At 33.4% G+C, this 20,074-nt stretch overlaps 1 protein-coding gene across 2 annotated transcripts in view; it reads left to right on the forward strand.

Annotated features, from left to right (window-relative positions):
* The window catches only part of LOC145243943 (transcription factor A, mitochondrial-like), a 48,755-nt gene extending 32,385 nt beyond the window's left edge, over window positions 1-16,370 (forward strand). For both annotated transcript variants that reach the window (XM_080107070.1, XM_080107071.1), the window contains exons 3-7: window positions 3,315-3,385; window positions 3,888-4,037; window positions 10,750-10,845; window positions 15,188-15,244; window positions 15,939-16,370. In XM_080107070.1, the coding sequence (XP_079963196.1) occupies window positions 3,315-3,385; window positions 3,888-4,037; window positions 10,750-10,845; window positions 15,188-15,244; window positions 15,939-16,250 (686 nt within the window). In that variant the 3' untranslated portion in view covers window positions 16,251-16,370. The remainder of the gene's footprint in view (window positions 1-3,314; window positions 3,386-3,887; window positions 4,038-10,749; window positions 10,846-15,187; window positions 15,245-15,938) is intronic.
* The last annotated feature ends 3,704 nt before the right edge of the window (window positions 16,371-20,074 follow it).

A 20,074-nucleotide genomic window follows, 5' to 3' on the forward strand; every position in this document is an offset into this window, starting at 1 on the left:
AAGCTGAACATCAAAGTTAGAATCTACCAGGTCCTCATCTGCAACATTCTTCTTTATGGCTGCAAAACTTGGCTTGTGGAGGCAAGTGACCTATGCAAACTAGAAGTATTCAACTATCACTGCCTACGTTACATCCTCCATGCCTATTGACAGCTGTTTATTTCCAACAGTACAATTCACCCTCACTGCAAGATCCACTCCCTCTAAAAGTCTCTCCTTACCAGACTCTTTCATTGATTTAGCCATGCTCTTCAATGACACTCAGATCACTTTATTTGTGAAGTCATCAACAGTGCTACTACCAGACTGGAAGAAACGGTGGCTAACTCAAAACCTAGCCCAGGACAGTGAAGTAGAATGCTGAACTGATTCTGGGCCATTTACGGGGTTTGTTGCTGGAACTGCAAATGGCTTGCACTCATAACGGAAGCAGCCTTAAATCACTGTGTCTGGTCAGTTTTTTTTTTTTTTTTTTTTTTTTTTACATGGGGGTCACCACTTATCAAGGCCCGAAGGCCACTCAGGGATAAGGGTTATTGCGTGTACAGTAATCAATGAGATAGTATTGTAGTAATCATTAATTATTCATTCACATTCATGGGGGGGGGGCAACTTGCTCAGAATTCATCGTGTGGGGTTTGTCGGCAGCTTTTCAACCATTTACAATGTTCTTACATATTAAAAATATGAGAAATCTATATAAAAAAGAGTTGTTCACGTGTATGTGTTTCTCCACCTAGAGAGGAATGGGTTGGGTGGAAGATAAAGGAGTTGCGAAGAGTGAGGGGGGCAGGGAAGAAGAAAAGAGAGAGAAATAGAGAACGAGAGGGGTAGAGACATAGAAGTTTTAATAGAAAAATATTACACTTTTGCCAGGGGCAACACAGGGTAACCTTGCTAGTATCAAGATAAAAAAAAAATACAATAATATTGCACACAGAGGTAAGTCTACTGATTTTTCAGTTAACCAAAATAGAAAAATGATGGATGGTTCAAATGAAACTTAAAAAATAAACAGCATTTCTATCTATGGTGAATATTTTTATTTCTTTTCAATTTGAAACTTTCTTTTTATTTTGTTTTTTAATTTTATTCATGCCAAACAAGATATATTTTCACCAAGACGAAAAGGGCTACCGTGATTTAGTAACTATATTTATAAAGAAGTGGGGAATTGTGCAGTAAGATGTTTGATTACATTTAAATTTCTGCATGTTGGTACAGTTTAGGGAAACAGGAAGCAGGGAAGGAATTCTAAAGCTAAGTAGTCAAAGGAAAAAAGCTATTAGAGTAAAAAGTCTTCCGGCAACAGGAGACCTGTCCAGTAAAAAGGTTTGATTTGTCTACTACTCAGGTTTGTTGGGGGCATTTACATTTTGGGGGTACAAGGGCTGCAAGTTCATCGGAGCACATGAAAAACGAGTTCTTGCTGTGAATGTCCTACAAGGAGGAACCAGAAATTGAAGCCCTTTTAGGAGCCGTAGAAGAGGGGGAGGGACTCTGTGTGTGTGTGTGTTAGTGTTCAGATGAACCTGTTGGAAATAGCTGACCCAACCAATCCAGGGTTAATGCCACAACCATGATCGTGAAGGTAAACAAGAAACTTCAAATGAGATGAATGAACGAGGATGAAGATGAAAGGCAATAAAAATTCTAATACCAATGGAACTAAAACTGATAGAAATGCATCCAATAAGTGTCACCGCGACATTTATTGGGTGCATTTCTATCAGTATTCTGTTTAATTTTTCGAGTTTTGAGCTATCAACAACACTCTGAAGACAGCATCTTCTTGTCAGCCATCTTGTTGGTTTAACTTACCAACTCAGCGCTACTTACTTTTTGAACCAAATATAAATGCTTTAAAATATAAAAACATGACATTTATTTGTTATATATTTGTTTCTTTACTACTTTTTAGATTTGATGTCTATTGTAAAACAAGCCACGAAAGAGGAATGGGTTACAAAGTACTCACCAAGGAGAGTAATATTGGAAAATCATTATAAAAGTGAAGTTACTCTTCAAGGCAAACAAATCGCTAATAAAATTAGAATCAAGGAAAGATTTCATATCTTTTCCCTAACTTGGTAAACCTTTGGATCTGAATATTGTTTGTTATTTGGATACCACTCATGCTAATTTGAAGGATGGATATTCACAGGGTTATTTTATCATCTTTGTTAATGGCAACATGAACAGAAGGGCTCCTATATGCTGGTCATCAAAAAACTTTGACCGTGTAACAAAAAGTTAATTAACTTCGGAAACTCTTGCACAATTCCCACAGAAGAGACGTTGCAAGCTTGTCTCTGCTTGATTGTTATTTTCATGGCAAGTGCTTGTCTGAGCTCCAATCACCCCTTCACCAAACTTTCACGAAAAAAACACTCGTCTAGCTGAAACTACTGTCAATAATTTCTTCCACTCTTTACCTGTGCCTAAACCTAAACGTAGATTCCATGAACGAAGCTTCTTTCTCAGAACTGCACACCTATGGAACTCTGTTCTCTTTGCGTGCTTTCCAGCTGACTACAATTTGGTAGTCTTCAAGTCCAACATAAACAAATTCTTGATGAACCGTCCCCTTAAGTAATTTAATTTACCAAATTTCCACTACTAATGATTACTACAATATTATCCCATTGACTACTATGCACTGAATAACACTTATCCTTGAGTGGCCTCCAGGCCTTGATAAGTGTTGATTTATATATAAAAAAAGAAAAATGAAAATAAAAAATAAATTCATATTTCACACATTTTATGGCTTTCAAGGAGCACTTAGTTGCAACTAAGATCTCCAATTTTTTTAATCCAGCATCAATCATCATGATGCTGGTCATTCTCTTCCACTATTCCAATGCTTTCAAGTCATCCATGATATCATCATCATCATCATCATCATCATCATATTTGGTTTGACATTCATTTCACATGTGGGCATATGTTGGACGACCTTTAAAAATTGATTTACCAACTAACCTATCTCTGGCCAGGTCTTTATCCTTCTATATCTCAAATTCATACTTATCATGTTCTCCTATGTTTTTCTTGGCTTTTCACTGGGTCGAACATGATACTTCAAGAATTTGTTCCAGCTCTTAAACCCATTAATAGGAAATGCATGGAAATAGATATCTGTTGCATGTTACGACTATTTAGTACTTCAAATGGTTTTGTAATGAAAGAATATATAAAAAAAAATAATCAAATCTGCCCCAAATATCCTCTGTGTGCGTGCCTGTGTGTGTGTGTGTGAGTAAAAAAATAAAAATTTTTTAGTCTTTTATATTTTTCCTTTCTCTTTCCAGGTATTAGTAGCTGTGATGTTGTCCGTAGATGTGCTGAAATGTATAGGAATCTCTCTGAAGCTGATAAAAAGGTGATTGAATGTTTTTTCAGAAACGCCAATTTTTTGTTAGCCGATTTCTCTTCCATAAGATGTGGGGTGGATATGATAAACACCCGAGATGATATAGGGAATACTGCCATTCCTGGTGAAAAACTTCCTATACCTTTGTTTTGCTTATGAACTTATTTCCTTTTTTATTTATGTTATATTTTTTCCCTCTTTTTCTTTTATTTCCTACCATTGAGGTAGAGTGGGACATCGATAGTATCACCTTACTACAAAATGGCTATCTTCAATAAGCAGTTTATTGCTTCCAATCCTACAAACAAAATTTGATGATTATTTGATGGTTATATTTTCCCTGCACACATGCAGTGTGTCAAGATGCCTTCATAATGATGTATGCTTTGATTTCATTTCCTGTCTCATGAAAGCCAGCCGAGGGCAATGATTCCCTCGTCATCTTCTCAGCATCAGCATGCATTACCGCAAGTTAATTTCAGTTTATTGAATTCTTGTTTTTGATCTTCAGATTCTCAAAGATAAAACGTCAGAAAGACTGGAAGTCTACAAACAACAGTGCAAAGCTTTCAAGGACTCTTTGACACCCGAACAGAATATAGCAATCCAAGAAATTAACCGTAAAAAAAGAGAAAAAAGGGCCAAAAGAAAGAGAAAAGAGGTAAGGAGATTCAATACTTGTTTTATAATCTTGATGATGATGATGATGATGATGACTTGTGTATTCATCATCATCATCATTGGTTTGACGTCTATTTTACATGCTGGCATGTGTTGGATAGTTTTAAGGAATTGACTTCCAAATCAACCCATCTTTGCCCAGGTCTTTATTTAATCCCCCTTTCCCCCATGTCCATCTTTATCACTTCCTTTCATATTTTCTTTGGCGTTTCCGTGAGAACTGAACCTATTTACTGAATTGATATACCTCTACTAATCCAAGAATTCTCCTCCATTCTTTCAATGTGACCACACCAACAAAGTCTCCTGTTCTCCATGCATATACCCTATACTGTCCAGATTTAATCTTCCTCTAACATCATCAGAACTAAACCTGTCTTTAAGACTCACATTACTCATTCATCGTATTCTTTTCATATCATTTCTCTCCATGCAACACATGTGCTCAACCTCTACTGGGTAAGATTTCCAGGGTTCATACAAACTTGAAAAGTCCTTGAATTTTGGATTTTGCCTTAAAAAGGCCTTATTTCTATTATTACCTTGAAAAATCCTTGAAAATATGGAAAATGTCTTGAAAAAGCCTTGAAAGTTTTTATGTCCAGTAAAAATTAGTGTTGCAATATTAAAAATAAAATTGAAATAAATGCTATTAAATGTTAGTATTAATGGAAGTGCGATTAAACTGTTTTTTAAATATTGAAAATAAAATTGAAATACATTATTATGAAATTATATTGTATTATTGTGGATGTAAGAATTACGTCCCTGTATCACAAAACTATCTGATGTTTTCTATATAATAATATGGAGTAGTTTAGTGATAAAGAGACATAACTCTTGTATCCACAATACCGGAAATTAAAAATTTAAACCAATCTACAATGTGGAAATAACATTTAATTGTGCTTGGTTGACCAAATATAAATGGATCAGAGAATGTAAATATGATTGTCTACAGACATATTGGTTTGTATATAAATGAAAATGACTTTTGTTTTTTTGTTTGTCAATTATTAAGTTTTTCAGTTTATTATATCATTGTTTATATATGAAATTTGGTTTGGAAAACTTAAATTTTCCCTGGAAAAGGCCTTAAAAAACTTTGAAAAAGTCCTTGAAAATGGACATTGAAAATCTGTACAAACCATGGGAATGAAGACGTGACTAGATAGCAACATTCAATGCTGCTAAGACTTAAGCTGATTTCTTTTAACAATAACAAGAAATCTTCTCAAGCACTGATTGCCATATGAATTGCTACCTTAAAGCTCTTCATTCAAATTCCTCAGTTTAACATTCATAGGCAACATGAATTGAAACAAATAAATTGTAGATAATGCTAAAGTTGCTGCAAAGGAGGTAGGCTCTCTCTACCATGCTAGAAAATTACTCATATGTGATAGTATCTTGCGTCTGTACAAAGCTTCAGTTCGCCCATGCATGGAGTATTGTTGCTACATCTGAACTGGTGCATCTGCCACTAATTTCTCCTTCTTAAATAGGGTCCAAATAAAAGTCTCTCACCTAAATTCAAAATTGAAAAGTAAAAAAAACACATTAACCAATCTACAATGGAGAAAATAACATTTAATTAAGCTTATTTGGCCAAATATAAATGGGTTAGGGAATGTAAATATGATTGTCTACAGGCATATTGGTTTGCATATAAATGAAAATGACTTTTTTTTTTGTTTGTCAATTATTAAGTTTTTCAGTTTATTATATCATTGTTTATATATGAACTTTGGTTTGGAAAATTTGAGTTTTGTCCAGAGAAGGCCTTGAAAAAGTTTGAAAATTCCTTGAAAATGAATATTGAAAATCTGTACGAACCGTGTTTTCACTTCCACACACCACACCACATACACATGTTTGAAAGCGATTGGTTGTTATTTTTATATTAAATTTTATTTGGAAAACTATTATTAATTATTATTTATATTATATTGTAATATAATCTTGTTAAAGGGAAGCTTAGACCGGATGATCTCGGAGGAAGATTATATCAATTCTCTTGACTAAAAGTTAATCTTTTAGGGGAGGGGCTTTTCTGTGGAGTATTAATGTACCTGTCTACCAATATCTTGTATCCAGTGTTTCTTCACAAATGTTTCTGCCACATCTGGAAACTAACTTCAAATCATTCTCTATCACATGTTGAAGCTAAGCAATCAAAATCTACCCTCAATTTACCAATCAATGGCCAAACCCTGTGAATTATAGTTTAGAACCTATTGCATGTTGCAAGTAATAGCTGCACTTAATTTTAAAAGTATTTTTCTGTCGAGTATGAGGTGTCTTCAATAAGTTTCTAGACTTTTTTCATATGGTCATTTTTATTGATAGCACACACATGAAACTCTTGTCCCCTTTGAAGTAATCTTCTCCAGCTGCAATGCACTTGTACCGTTCCAACAACTTCTGGAAAGCCCCATGGAAGTCCTCTTGTGTGAGCGTGTCAATAATCCTCGTCACAGCCTCTTTCATCTTCTCAATTGTTTCATAACGACAGCCTCTAAGGTTTTCCTTGAGCTTAGGGAATAACCAAGTTACAGGGAGCAAGATCTGGACTATAGGGAGGGTGGGGAACAGTCTTGATGCTCATCTTGATCAAATAGTCTGTGACAAAGATGGAGTTGTGGATGGTGCATTCATACAAATCTTCCCACACTGACATCAAACTGTGCACTTATTGTCTCTATAGACAACAAGACAATCCTTATTCAAGAAAGTCTTTATTTGGCCAATCACCTTTGGTGTTCTGACTTCTTTACTCCTCACACAACTTTCATCATCCCTCATAGACTCCCTGCCTTCCTTGAATCACTTCTGCCACTCAAAAACTGATGCTCGGTTCATGCAAGATGGCCCACTTAAATGGCCTAAAACATTCATTAAATTTCTGCAGCATTTTTTCTAAGTTTAACACAGAATTTTATTGCATACAAGAGGCGTGCAATAAGTAATGCCCCTGACCCCCTTCCAGTTGTGATCTAGCTGAAATTTTGCATGTGCAATGCTTTATATCTCTACGGGTTATGTGGCAAATTACAGCTCTGAACTAATTGTGGTTTCTGTTTTACAGATGTTTGAACTGAGTCAGGTGTGAAATGGAGCTTGTTGAATGTCGAGCAGTGATCCGGTTTTTGTATTTCAAAGGACGCACACCACAGGAGACTTTTGATGAAATGAAAGAAACTTATGGTGATAATGCTCCATCATATGACCTTATAAAACGCTGGCATCGTGAAGTCTGTGGAAACAGCTCCCAGACCTGGTCGCCCCCTCCCCCTTCTGCCATTGATGAGGCATCTGTCCGTCAAGTTGAGGCTGCCACTTTGGAAGATCGGCGCATTACTATTCGCCAAATAGCCCAAGATGTCATCCTCCCTACTCTCCTGACCTTGCACCCTCTGACTTTCACCTCTTCCCAGCCATGAAGTTGTTTTTGAAAGGAAAGCGTTTCCCAGATGATGTAGCCTTGATTTCTGAAGTCACGTCGTGGTTGGAGGACCAACCTGGGGTGTTCTACAAAAACGGTCTCTAGAGCTGCATCAAACGATGGGAGAAATGCATAATTCTGGGTGATCCCTATGTAGAGAAAGACTAATAACTGTGCCAAGTTTCGTTGCTCTACTGCTATGGGAAGTGGGTTAGGGGCATTACTTATTGCACGGCACTCGTATCATTCTTCTAAAGTGTCCATCATGTCCAAATTGGATTTTTGAAATTCACCAGCTGTGACAATCAAGCTTTAGTAGGGTGTATTCCGATTTCTGCTGTAATTGTACATTTCAACCTGAAGTCATAAAAATTGATCAGTCATCCATAAGATATATAGCAACAACATACTGAATTTTCAAGTGTCTACAACAATTTTAAATGCCTGTACAAAAAAAGTCTGGAGATTTATTTAAGGTACTTTGTACTATTTAACAGTATATATGTGTGTGTATGTGTGTATATATATATATATATATATATATACTAGCAGGCTACCTAGCATTGCCCGGTCGTAAAATACGCTTAAATATGATATTTTGATTAATGCAGATTTTGTATTTATTATTATATTATATTGGACCCAATATATAGTAATGATTTAAAAAGTTTAAAATAAATGACTCGTGCGCTACCAACAAGACTCGATTCTAAAACGTTTAGCTTACGATTTATGTTTTCTTCAGCCGTTAGACATGTTCTCTGAAAGGCTAAAAATTAAACATGAACCAATAGCTACTAGGTTATGCATGCATATTAGTTATGCTGGCATACGACCTTCATTTAGCAATGTCTTTTTAATTGTCACACTTTACCGTGCTTAAACACAAATGTTTTGGATGAATTGGATGAAATAACAATAACTGGAGATGAGGATAACAGTTTGCGAAAGAATTACTATGAAAATTATAAAACTTATCTCAAAGGATTCCAAAATATAAAAAGAAATATGATCAATGATTGTCACTAATAGAAGAGAGATGACAGTAGAAAAGAAAAAAAAAAAGAATGATTATTATCATGAAATATATCTTACTTGAAAATGAATGTCACAAAAGGAGCTTTACTTTTTATAATATAAATACTGTCCTAACAGGTAATAGGTGATCTTATATATAAGACTAGCAGACTGCCCGGCATTGCCCAGTCGTAAAATACGCTTAAATATATATATATATATATATATATATATATATATATACTAGCAACTCGCCCGGTATTGCCTGGTCATAAAATACGCTTAAATATGATATTTTGATTAATGCAGATTTTGTATTTATTATTATATTATATTGGACCTAATATATAGTGATGATTTAAAAAAAAAAAAAAAATGACTCGTGTGCCATCACCAAGAATCGAAACCAAAACGTTTAGCTTACGATTTACTTTTTCTTTTGACGTTAATGACTGTACTATGAAGACATGTTTACTGCAAGGCTAAAAATTAAAACATGAACCAATAGCTATTACATCATACATACACATTCGTAATGCCGTCGTTCGATCTTCACCTGGTAAATTTCATTTTTTTTTTAATTTTCACACTTTTGCACTGATTTTCCCTGACTAAAACCCAAATATAAAGTTTCACATGGGTTCGAATATCCTATATATGAAGTTTCATGTTTGTAGCCCAAAAACTGTAGGAGTTTGGTAGACGAAATTTTTTAAACAAAAATATATACACATACATAAATATATATAGAAAAAGTTTGTGTTTACTATAACCTTTTTATGGAAATATTACGCAAGTATAAATCATGTAGAATATCTGCATGAATATAATTACACGTAATAGTTAACTAAAAATGATCATCCCATAAGAAAATCGAAAAAAAAACTAATAGGGAATTAATTAAAATAGATGTTTAAAAGAATATGTACATTAGCTAGATCTTTTCCAGATAAATGCAATTCATTGATCCATATATAAGAAAGTTCTATTTTCTTTTTAAATAAATAGAAAAAAGGGTTTTTAATATGAATATCAATACACAAAATAACCCAAATTTATGGGAGTATAGATAAATAGATAATGTCATATAAAAAAGAGGGTTAGAGAATCTCCATAAAAAAACTAAGAGTGTATTTATATATAAAATTTTCTAGAGAAGACAATAGAAATGTTCCTCTTCCTAAGGCAAAATCCCTTCTAAAATTTCAAATGTATCCTATGATCATGAATCTCTACGTACCCCTCAATACGCCAAATCCCTATGTCCCTCGTCTTAGGGAGCTATGTGGGCAGAACCCCCTTAAGGCTTCAAATATGTATTTGATATATATTTAATTTCTTACAAAGGTGTTCAAAAAAGTAAGTGCTAAAGTTTAAGCTATTATTTAAAGCTAACAGGACCTGTGGAGATTCCACAGGGGATTCCTTCATATGTAATATATTGATGTTGGCATTCTGTAGTTGTTCAGCATAAATAGAGACGCTCTGATATTATTTTAACTCCTTTGTTAAAACTGCAAAAGTATTTATCTAAACTAGCAGGGACGCCCGGCATAGCCCGGTCGTAAAGTACGCTTAAATATGACATTTTAATTCTTGCAGATTTCGTATATATTATTGTAGAATTAATGTTCTATCGATTTTTATATATTATAAAGTTGCAAATTCAAAAATAAAAAAAATATATCTAAATGACTTGGCTGCATCAGCTTGAATCGAAACCAAAACTTATGAAAAAAAAAAAAATATATATATATATATAACTTGAGTTCCTTCAGATATAAACTGAAACCAAAGCTTATGAAGAATTTTTGATAAAATTATTTATGAAAAAAGTAGATTACTAGAGTGCCATCAGTTATAATCGAAACTGAAACCAAAACTTATGAAGAATTCTTGGTAAAATTATTTATTACAAAAAATGGAAGTCCATACAAGTAAACTCGGATGTAAGCGTGACACACAAAATAAATTATTATATATATATTATTATATAGATAATTTTCCTAGCAGTATTAATAAGTTAGCTCGATATGAGGAGGAGAGGATATGAAGTTAATTTGATGTAAACAATTATTTAAATGAGAATATATTCAAAAATGTTATAAAAATGTTTTTTTTTCAATACCCAATTTATTCATTTAAAAATTGTAAAATCAGTACTTGAGTTATGATAATAGTAGAATACTTTTTCATGGATTTTTTTGCATTTGAAAAAACATTTTTTCAGCTGGAACGTAAATATTCCCGTCCAAAGCATCCGATGAATGCTTATGCCATCTTCACCCGTGCATCCAAAGTCGAACGAGGCAACACACCTTTCGTGGTGAGTGACTGTCAATTTCACTTTTCTGAGTTCATTAGCGTAATTCTTAAGAATTCTACCAATCAATTTTGCTTAAACCCATCGTGAAAATCTTACACTTTCTAAAAAAAAAAAAAAAAAATCTTACACTTTCTAAAAAAAAAATCTTACACTTTCTAAAAAAAAAAATCTTACACTTTCTAAAAAAAAAAAAAAAAAATCTTACACTTTCTAAAAAAAAAAAAATCTTACACTTTCTAAAAAAAAAATACTGTTATGACAGGTTGTCTTCAAAATTGTCTGATTTATTTCTTGCTTCTTTTGTTACAGCTTGTTTGACTCACTGGTATAGTAGTCTTCACCAATTTGCTTTTTTTATACCTTATTATAATGCAGATTCCTATTCCAATAGCTTCTTTCCAAATCCTGCCTGGCGCTACCAGATCAGGCTGTCTTAAGATATTGGCTTCCTGAGACGAAATGTTTTTTGTTTTTCTACTTTGTTTTGCAAGACTTAATTATGTTCTGCAAAACCAAAAACAACAATCCACCTTTTCCCTCTTTTTCTTCTTTCCATTTCTCCTTTCTCTTTCTATCTCCCCCACTTCCTGACTGGTTTCCTAACTTAAAATGTACCAAACATTAATACTGTGACCCTTTTCCCTCTCCCATTGCAAAACTCATTGATGTTCTGCAGGGCAAAGAACACAAACGATAAAATCCACTATAAAACAACAAAACCAGACACTATAACCTAGTGATTAAAGATATAAAGAGCCTGAAGAATAAAAACCTTCTACAAAAAAACTGGATGCAACATGAATACTATTTCCAAAATAACTGGATTTGGCATTAAATAACCCAGAAAAGGGTTAATATGCCGTACAACCAAACCAAGAACTGCAGGCTTGTGGAACTCCCTTTCTGCTGATTGTTTCCTCCTACCTATAGAATTGGTCTGTTCAAGACTATGGTGAATAGACATTATAACAGAGTATGTATGAGCATGTCGGGAAAATAGCAGCAGCAGCTGTAAGCTTGTAGCTTACAAAGATATTAGAATCAGTGGCCGAAAAAAAAAAAAAGCACATATGCAAATTAGAAAGTGTGTGCGAGCTGGCGTGATAACAAAAAGAAAAAAGACACCACATGACCAGGAGAATAAAAATTACGGTTGAAAAAAGTGGATGTGTAAAGTCGAAGGTGAGAAATGGTTGTGTACAACCAGTGTGTAGTAGGGGAGAAGGAGAAATATGCCAGTTTGGATGGACATGTGGCCCCGCAGTAGCAGCGAGAGATTTTTTTAAGTTGGTGTCGAGATGAGGAGAAAGAAAAACGGTAATAAACGATTTGTGTTAAAAAAAGAAAAGCCGAGTCAGATTTATTTATTTTTGTTTGTTTGTTCCTTTTTTATGGTGCTGGACAGCATGGAAGAGAGAGAGAGATTTGAAGTGTAATGAACACAGTTCGAGCATAACGGTCATGTTACAGCATTTCCTGTGTTTGCGTTTATCATCTTTCAAGAAAAATTGAAATACATGTTGATGAAAATATATATTAATGTAAAGAAAAAAAATTGAAATACAAGTTAATGAAAATATACATCAATTTAAAGAAAGAAGTTTAAAATTTTAATTCCAAACCAAAAAGAAACATTTTACTTAAATCAGATGTAAAAATTAATTTAAGCAATTGGAAGTTGAAACCTCTATTCAGTCTCGAAAGACAATAAATACCTGCTGTAAGAGTAGTTGCCTGTAAAATTGTGAGGCAAGGGTTGCACAATTCCAGCCACACTTCTCCTGAATCGGCACTGCTTGAATTCAGTGACAAGGAGAAGTACAGGATGACTGGAAACAATGTCGAGATAACCTGAGAGCAGATACAGCACTTGGAATTCCCAAATGATCACGCATTTTAGTACTGACCAGGATCAACATTGCTTTCATTTCAGTAATCTAACAGGAACTGGTGTGTCAATGTGATTATGCCGTAAGCAAATGAGTTATATATATGAGTTAATAATAACTTTAATATTTGAATTTTAAGTAATTAATGTTTAGAAAATACATGTTTAGATTATTGCGTTATGTCCCCAACTCAAATTTGATCTTGTAGGTCCCTGTTTCATATAGCTCACATTAAGAAATCTTACATTACTTCACATCTCTTGTATCTTGCAATACTCTCCTTGCCCAAATCACAGAGTTCATCCACCCATGACTAAAATTTTTGAGTAGCACTTACAGCATCAGTTTGTTTTCAACCTATCATCCACTTGACATACATATGATGTTTGTTCAGCACTTGCAAAGATGACCATGATCATGCAATTGTTCTGTGAATCTCGAGAGGCTACGTCAAAGGGAAGTCATGTTCATATTCTTGTCCAGGGTTGCCAGATTGGCCTTTCTAAAGCCAACTTTTGCAAATTTAGCCTTCTTTGAAGCAGTTTGACTTTCAAAAACTATATTTGACCTTTTCCAAAGCGTAGTTTACAAACTAAGGAACAAGCAGAATATGATAGGGATTATTATTCAGATGAGTATATGGATCAAACTTTTTTAAACATTTCAGCTGATGGACACCAAAAAATATTTATGTGAATTAATTTTCTAACCTGACAATTTCTCCCAAATGTATATCATTAATCTGGGTAATGGTGCATAAAACGAGACCCTAAGTTTCAAAGATGGCGGCAGGTCTGTCAATTGAGGTATGGAAGCACAAAATGGATACAATAATTCCGCTATTCTTCAAGCTGCTTACTTATATATTTGGACAAAATATTAAGATTTTTTTGTTAATATATTTTTTTAAAAAAACGTAAATAAACATATTTACGTTTTTTTTATTTAAATATACTTTATTTAAACCTGTTCAGTCTATTACGATCGTCATTGATTTAAAAAAAAAAAATTATTTTTATAGTTAACTATATTTTGTTTATTTTTTTTCACCCCCCCCCTCCCCATTATAATAATTTATGTATTTTAATATATTTTTTCTTCATCAATTGATTTTGTTTTTTAATCGCATAGAAATATCTAAACACTTTGACAAAATATAAGCATATTTGAAAAAGATATGCAATTAAAAAACAAAATCCATAGATAAAGAAAGTTTACATATTTTTATTATAAAGGTGAAAAAAAAATAAACATAAATTATAGTTAACTATAAAGAATATTTTTTTTTAAATCGCTGACAATCATAATAGACTGCACAGATTTAAATAAAGTATATGTAAATAAAGTACATTTAAAAAAGAAAATGTAACTATATTTGAAAAAAAAAATAAAAAACATAAATATATTAGAAAAAATATATTAACAGGAAAAGTCTTAATATTTTGCCTAAATATATAAGTGAGAAGTTTTGAAGAATAGCGGAATTATTGTATCCATTTTGTGCTTCCATACCTCAATTGACAGACCTGCTGCCATCTTTGAAACTTAGGGTCTCGTTTTATGCACCATTACCGTACTCTGTTGGGAAAAAAAAAGAGAAAAACCGATTGTGTAATAGATTTAGTTTTTGAAATCTTTCTTGGCAGTAAATTACTCTCGTGAGGAGGGATAATTAAAAGTATGTTTTATATTTAGAAATCCAATCAGTTCGATTCAAGCACTGAGCTATCTCTAGCATGTGGGACACCTGTGATATAATTTCTGTAGCAGTAATGCTCACTGTATTTCTTAAGTATGTTTCCTCTCATATTTTTCAATGTGTGTAGATTCAACAATTGTAGCCCCTTTGTGAGTTGCGGTGCACCAGGAAAACATCTGTCTTGAGCCAGGTTTTCTTTCCCACGAGTTGGAATACAAACTGAACTGTTTGAGGAACACCTTCAGGCTGTCCTTGAACTATTTCTGCTGTTCTCCTATGGTTCATTTTATTTTGGACAACTCACCGTAAAGGAGCTCTTTTGGAAGCCTTGAATCTGACATGCGGCATATATGACCTGCCTAACACACCTGACACTGCTGCAGCATAGTGTGTATTGACAGGAGGTTTGATAGGACTAAAACTTCTGTGTATCTTGCCTTTGATTTTCATCAATCTGTGGCGGCAGGTCACATGGAAATGATTCAGTTTTTTGCATGTCTGGCATATGTGGTCTTATTTTCACAAAAGCATACATGAGGATGGTAAGAATCACAATTCTGTATTCTTGAAGTTTGGTTTGCAGTTGAATTCCTCTACACTCCCACACATAACATACATCTTGGTGAGTATACCCATATTTTCATAATTATGATACTAACAATCAATGTGTTTGTAAAGAATTTTATTTTCCAGAAAATTCCATTCTGATTTATCTTGAATTTAAAAAATTTATTGTTTTATATATATATTTTAGGAATTTTCAAAAAAACTTGCCAACATGTGGAAAACTATGCCAGCAGACGAGAAAGCAGTAAGTAAAAATACACATTATGTTTGTGATTAGTTCTCTATTGAAAAAGCCGGGTGTAAGATGTTTCCATTTATTATAGAACTCTCCAGTGATGTCACACAAAATAAAAATGTCTTTTCAATTAGCATTTTTTGATGAAAGTAAGACATGATCACTATATGTGTTCTCTTAATTTCTGATTTCTTTGTTTCAATTAAATGCTACAATGACTTTTTGATCTACAGACTTGAAATTTGGTATATAGGATGTTCAGACGTAGAAACTTTTAGTTCGTTTTCCTCCAGAAAAAAAAGTTATTGAGGGGTAAAAATGGAAAAATTAGTACGTGAGAGTCATAGGATTTTTATCTATTTGCTAATTACACAAATGCGCATGTTCACATTACAGATTACCTATGTTAAGAATAAGTTTGAAAACACCGTTTAAAGATTGTGTCATGCTGGTCTAATGGTTATCATACTTGACTCACTGTCTGTAGGTTTTTGTTTCGATCTCAGCTTGAGTATTTTTTCTTTTTCTTTTTTTTTTACTTACAAGAAGCGAACTGATTAGAAAAAACATAATCGCATGCACATGTCTCAGTTTCCGTATTAATTAAAATATAATATTTATGCATATTTTACGACTAAAACGTAACCAACTTTTTTTTTTCGCTTATTGTAATATGAGTGGTCTTTTCTTTTTTAAATTTCAGATTTATTTAGAAGAAGCTCGCCTGGAAAGAGAAAGATACGCTGAGGAAATTATCGATTGGGAATACGTCATGATTGATGCAGGTCGACCTGAATTTGTGAGGGGTTACAGAAAAGCCAAAAGGGCTCTGAGTCAAACAAAACGAAAGAGCAAAGCCAAAACCAGAACCAAACTAAAGGCAAAGTCAAGAAAACGAAGGTCAATGAAAAATAAAGCTACTCAAACCTCAGCAGAAAATAAGGCTACTCAAACCTCCACGAAAAGTATGGGCACTCAAACTTCAACAAAAAGTAAAACAACTCAAACCTCATGATTTTTTGTGTAAAAGGGGACATAACTGCTATTGTATGAACAAGGGAAATAATTGCATGTAGAATGGTTTTGATATTGAACTTTAAACTGTAATAAATTAGATTTGTAAAAAAAAAAAAAATCTGTCCTCGTTATTAAATCTGTATGTTTGCAAATGTAAAAAAGGTGCTTATCCAGAATTCAACCTAATTGAAAGAAAAATACAGAAAAATCTTTGATATACATACTTGCCACAGAAAGAAAATGCCTTATTACAAAATCATATAAATTAATCAAGTAGTTAAGAAAATAAAATATTACGAGGAAGTGAGACGGATCCGCAATATTTTAGAAATCAAGGTAGTCAACTCAATTCGACTACCGATAATTTTTTGCTTGTTTTGATCGGCCTTATAATGGCTGCAAAATATTAATCGTAAAATTTGATTTTTTTTTGGTTTTAAAAATAAAAAACTATTTGATCAATGTATATGACTTTTGGAATATGAAATTTTCATTCCATAACGAATATGCACATCATGAAGATTTTTCTGCCATTTTGTTATCTTAACTAGGTTGAATTGTGGATAAGAACCTGTAAATATTTAATGTTTTGAGAATAAATGTGTGCACACATATATATATGGTACGGTACCTTGTCAACCAGACATATTTGCTACATTGCTGGCTCATCTCGACTGAACTGGTTCATGGTCCTCTATTATGAAAGTCATGTCTGGTTCCTCTACTAGTCTTCCTTGAATTAACAACCAACTAAGGCCACTTCTAGTTTCCCCCAGAGATGTGACACATAACTATATTTTTTATTTATTTTATCTTTTTTTTCTCAACAAATTTTAGTGTATGAAAGGGATTCTAAATTTCTGGCCTTGGAAAATTTAGGTCACATGATATTAGCTGATTGGTGTCACTTCATTTCAGCCCAGTATGTTGAGCAAAAAGAAAAAAAAAACAGTGGTAGTAGGAAGGCAGGCTCGAATCCGTACCGCGAAGGAGGAAAAGAATGGGAAAAAAAGTGACGTCTTTGCTGTTACAACCACTGCCAAACCAGAAGTGACGTAGGTTTAAATTAAGGCTAGACAATCGAAAAGAGGGGATGACTTTCGACAATATCAGCGAAAAAAGTGACCCCTCCCTGTAGAAAAGTGCCTAGTTGAAGGTGAAGATATTAATGTTTTTAGCCAATTTTTCAATATTTGTCGTCTGAAAGGTCGAACTTCAAAACGATACTGATCTTGTGAAAATCTGTCACCTCTGTCGAAAGTTTTAGGCAGACATGCAAACATACATACATTTATATATTAATAACTCAAATCAAACTGATTAAAAAGCTTGCCATATCTCTGAATACCCTTTATGTAAAATTTCAAATGTTTAGATCATAAATTGTCCGAGTAATTTGGTAGAGACTGCAGCGTTCAATTTTTTTTTTTAAAATTTGACCCCTATTATGACCCCTTAACATTTATTGTTTTGGGCTCAAATCAAGTTATTAAGTTAGATCCATGTCCAAGGAAACTATATCTAAAATTTCAAGTGTTTATAACCAAAATTAGCGGAGGAGTTTGGTAGAGTTCTCAAAGGTCAAATCGTTGAATTTTTACCCCTTAACAGCCAAATTTTTGGCCGAAAACCGATTACAAAGATTTTCCCAAATCTCAGTACTCTGTATATCAAATTTCGAGTCTGTAGACTGTAAATTGACAGATATTGTGTAGGGAAATGTACACAAACACACAGACAGACACGTTCACTTTTATAGATATATAGATTTGTTTCTTTACCACTTCTTTAGTTTGTTGTCTGTAAATGCCTGAATATTCTTTGAACTATTTTTTATTCTTGACTTTTAAGATCAATAAAATCACAAGTTTTATAAGATGCGGAGGCGGGGCGATTGAAAGCTAGCACAGGTCAAAAAGAAAGGGGACTATGTCATTTGATGTAACATTGGTCAGCTAATACCACATGACCTAAATTTTCTGAGGCCATACATTTGGGATCCCTTTCGTACATTAGCACCAAATTTTATTGTAGACACAGTCAAAATGCTTTTATCCTTTTCCTGCTAATGACTAATTCCACATATCCACAATTCTTCAGCTCACATCTCACGGCCTTCAAGGAGAACTAAACTGCAGCTAAGATTTCCAAATTTTTAATCTAGCATAAATCATTGTGCTAGAGATCACCCTCTTTCAATCTTCTGATGTTTTTCCAATCATCAAATGATCTCCAGCTCTCAACTAACAAATCGTACACAGACAGTTAACCATTGCAAATTATCACTATTAAATACTTGAAATCGTTCTGAAATAAAAGAATATAAGAAAATACAAAATTTATCCCAAACAACCTATCTTTATCAAAATGAATAAACGTTAAAGTTCGGCTGACTTCCTGCATTAAAGGTAACGTCAAAACATCCTATTGCAAGTTAATTCAACTTCACACAGTAGACACACCACAAAACATTTGTTGGTAAAATAATACAATTATACAAAATGTATGTACAAATAAGATGGAGGGGGGTATGGGAATGATTAAAATATATCCCTGAACAGGTCCAATGATTTAATAAATTTCTTCTGCCCATTTTTTTTTTTTTTTTTTTTTAAATTTTACTCATATATCTCTGAGTATTTGCTCTTTCATGATAATTTTATTTGTTTTTGTATTTCTGTTGTATACCAATGATTAACTCCTGATGAGCTTGTTGGCAAAAGGGATCCCTAGGGTTTTCCGTATATCATTTTTAAAACGCTACAAAATGTTTTTTTTCAATTATATTTCATTTTTTATTTATAGCAATCCTTTAATTCATGAAGCTCAATGTAATTACAGAGCATATTCTAAATTTCAATATGTTGACAATCTTACAGTTTATTCCTTAATTTTTTATGCAAGTGACTTTGAATAACAGTCACTACCAAATTCTTTTGTCAATTTTTGGTCTACAGACTTGATATATAAAGGAATATGTGGAACAAATTTGATTTGGTTTTTAGCCGGTAAAAATAGCTGTTAAGGGGTCAAAATTTTTAAAAAAGTTAGTACTTGACAGGTGTAAGTCAACCAAACATGTACCTTCTATGCCCCCAGGTCAAACTTTTGAAAGTACTACTATATATTGGGTACAATATAATAATCAATAGAGAATTGGTTGTATTATTATTCATCGGACTACTGTTCTAATCTTGAGTGTGATTTTCACGTTTCGTTCAATATAACCTCCGATCTTCTTCAGGTCTATCTTGTTGAACTCTGGAATGTTCTTGTTGAACTCAGGAATTTGGACGGAATTTCGAGCGGAACCCTTTATTTACTTCATGGGGGTAGCATGCTCTTGTTCCGTCAGCCACAACTGGACAGAGGTCGTAAGTAATTCGCAAATGTATTTTTCTGTCACCTACACTGAGGATTGAACCTTCAGGAGAATATCACTTTTACAATTGATTTTTCCCAGTACGCCATGGGTCCTTGCGGACAATTCTAGTACAAATTTTAGGAGCCTTAAACCTATTTTATTTCTAGTTGTAAATATCACTAATTATTACTATATATTAATGTATATCTATCTGTTTTTACTTATTACTTGTATATATTATCTATTGTTTATAATTACTGGTTCCCATATCGTATTGAATTCTATACTAGGTCTACTTAGCAGTTGGTTATTCCCCAGCATATGTGCTGCTTCTTTGAGTCGTCTTACTCTCCACCATTCCACTCTGTCTATAATTTTTACTTCGTCCCATAATGGTAGATAGTTTCCCTTTTCTTTCCCGATATGGTCAGAACTTTTCAGTCTCTCCACGTACGTCT

This window comes from Euprymna scolopes, chromosome 22 (assembly GCF_053919585.1).
Source record: "Euprymna scolopes isolate OS-2025 chromosome 22, ASM5391958v1, whole genome shotgun sequence".
Lineage (NCBI taxonomy): Eukaryota > Metazoa > Mollusca > Cephalopoda > Sepiida > Sepiolidae > Euprymna > Euprymna scolopes.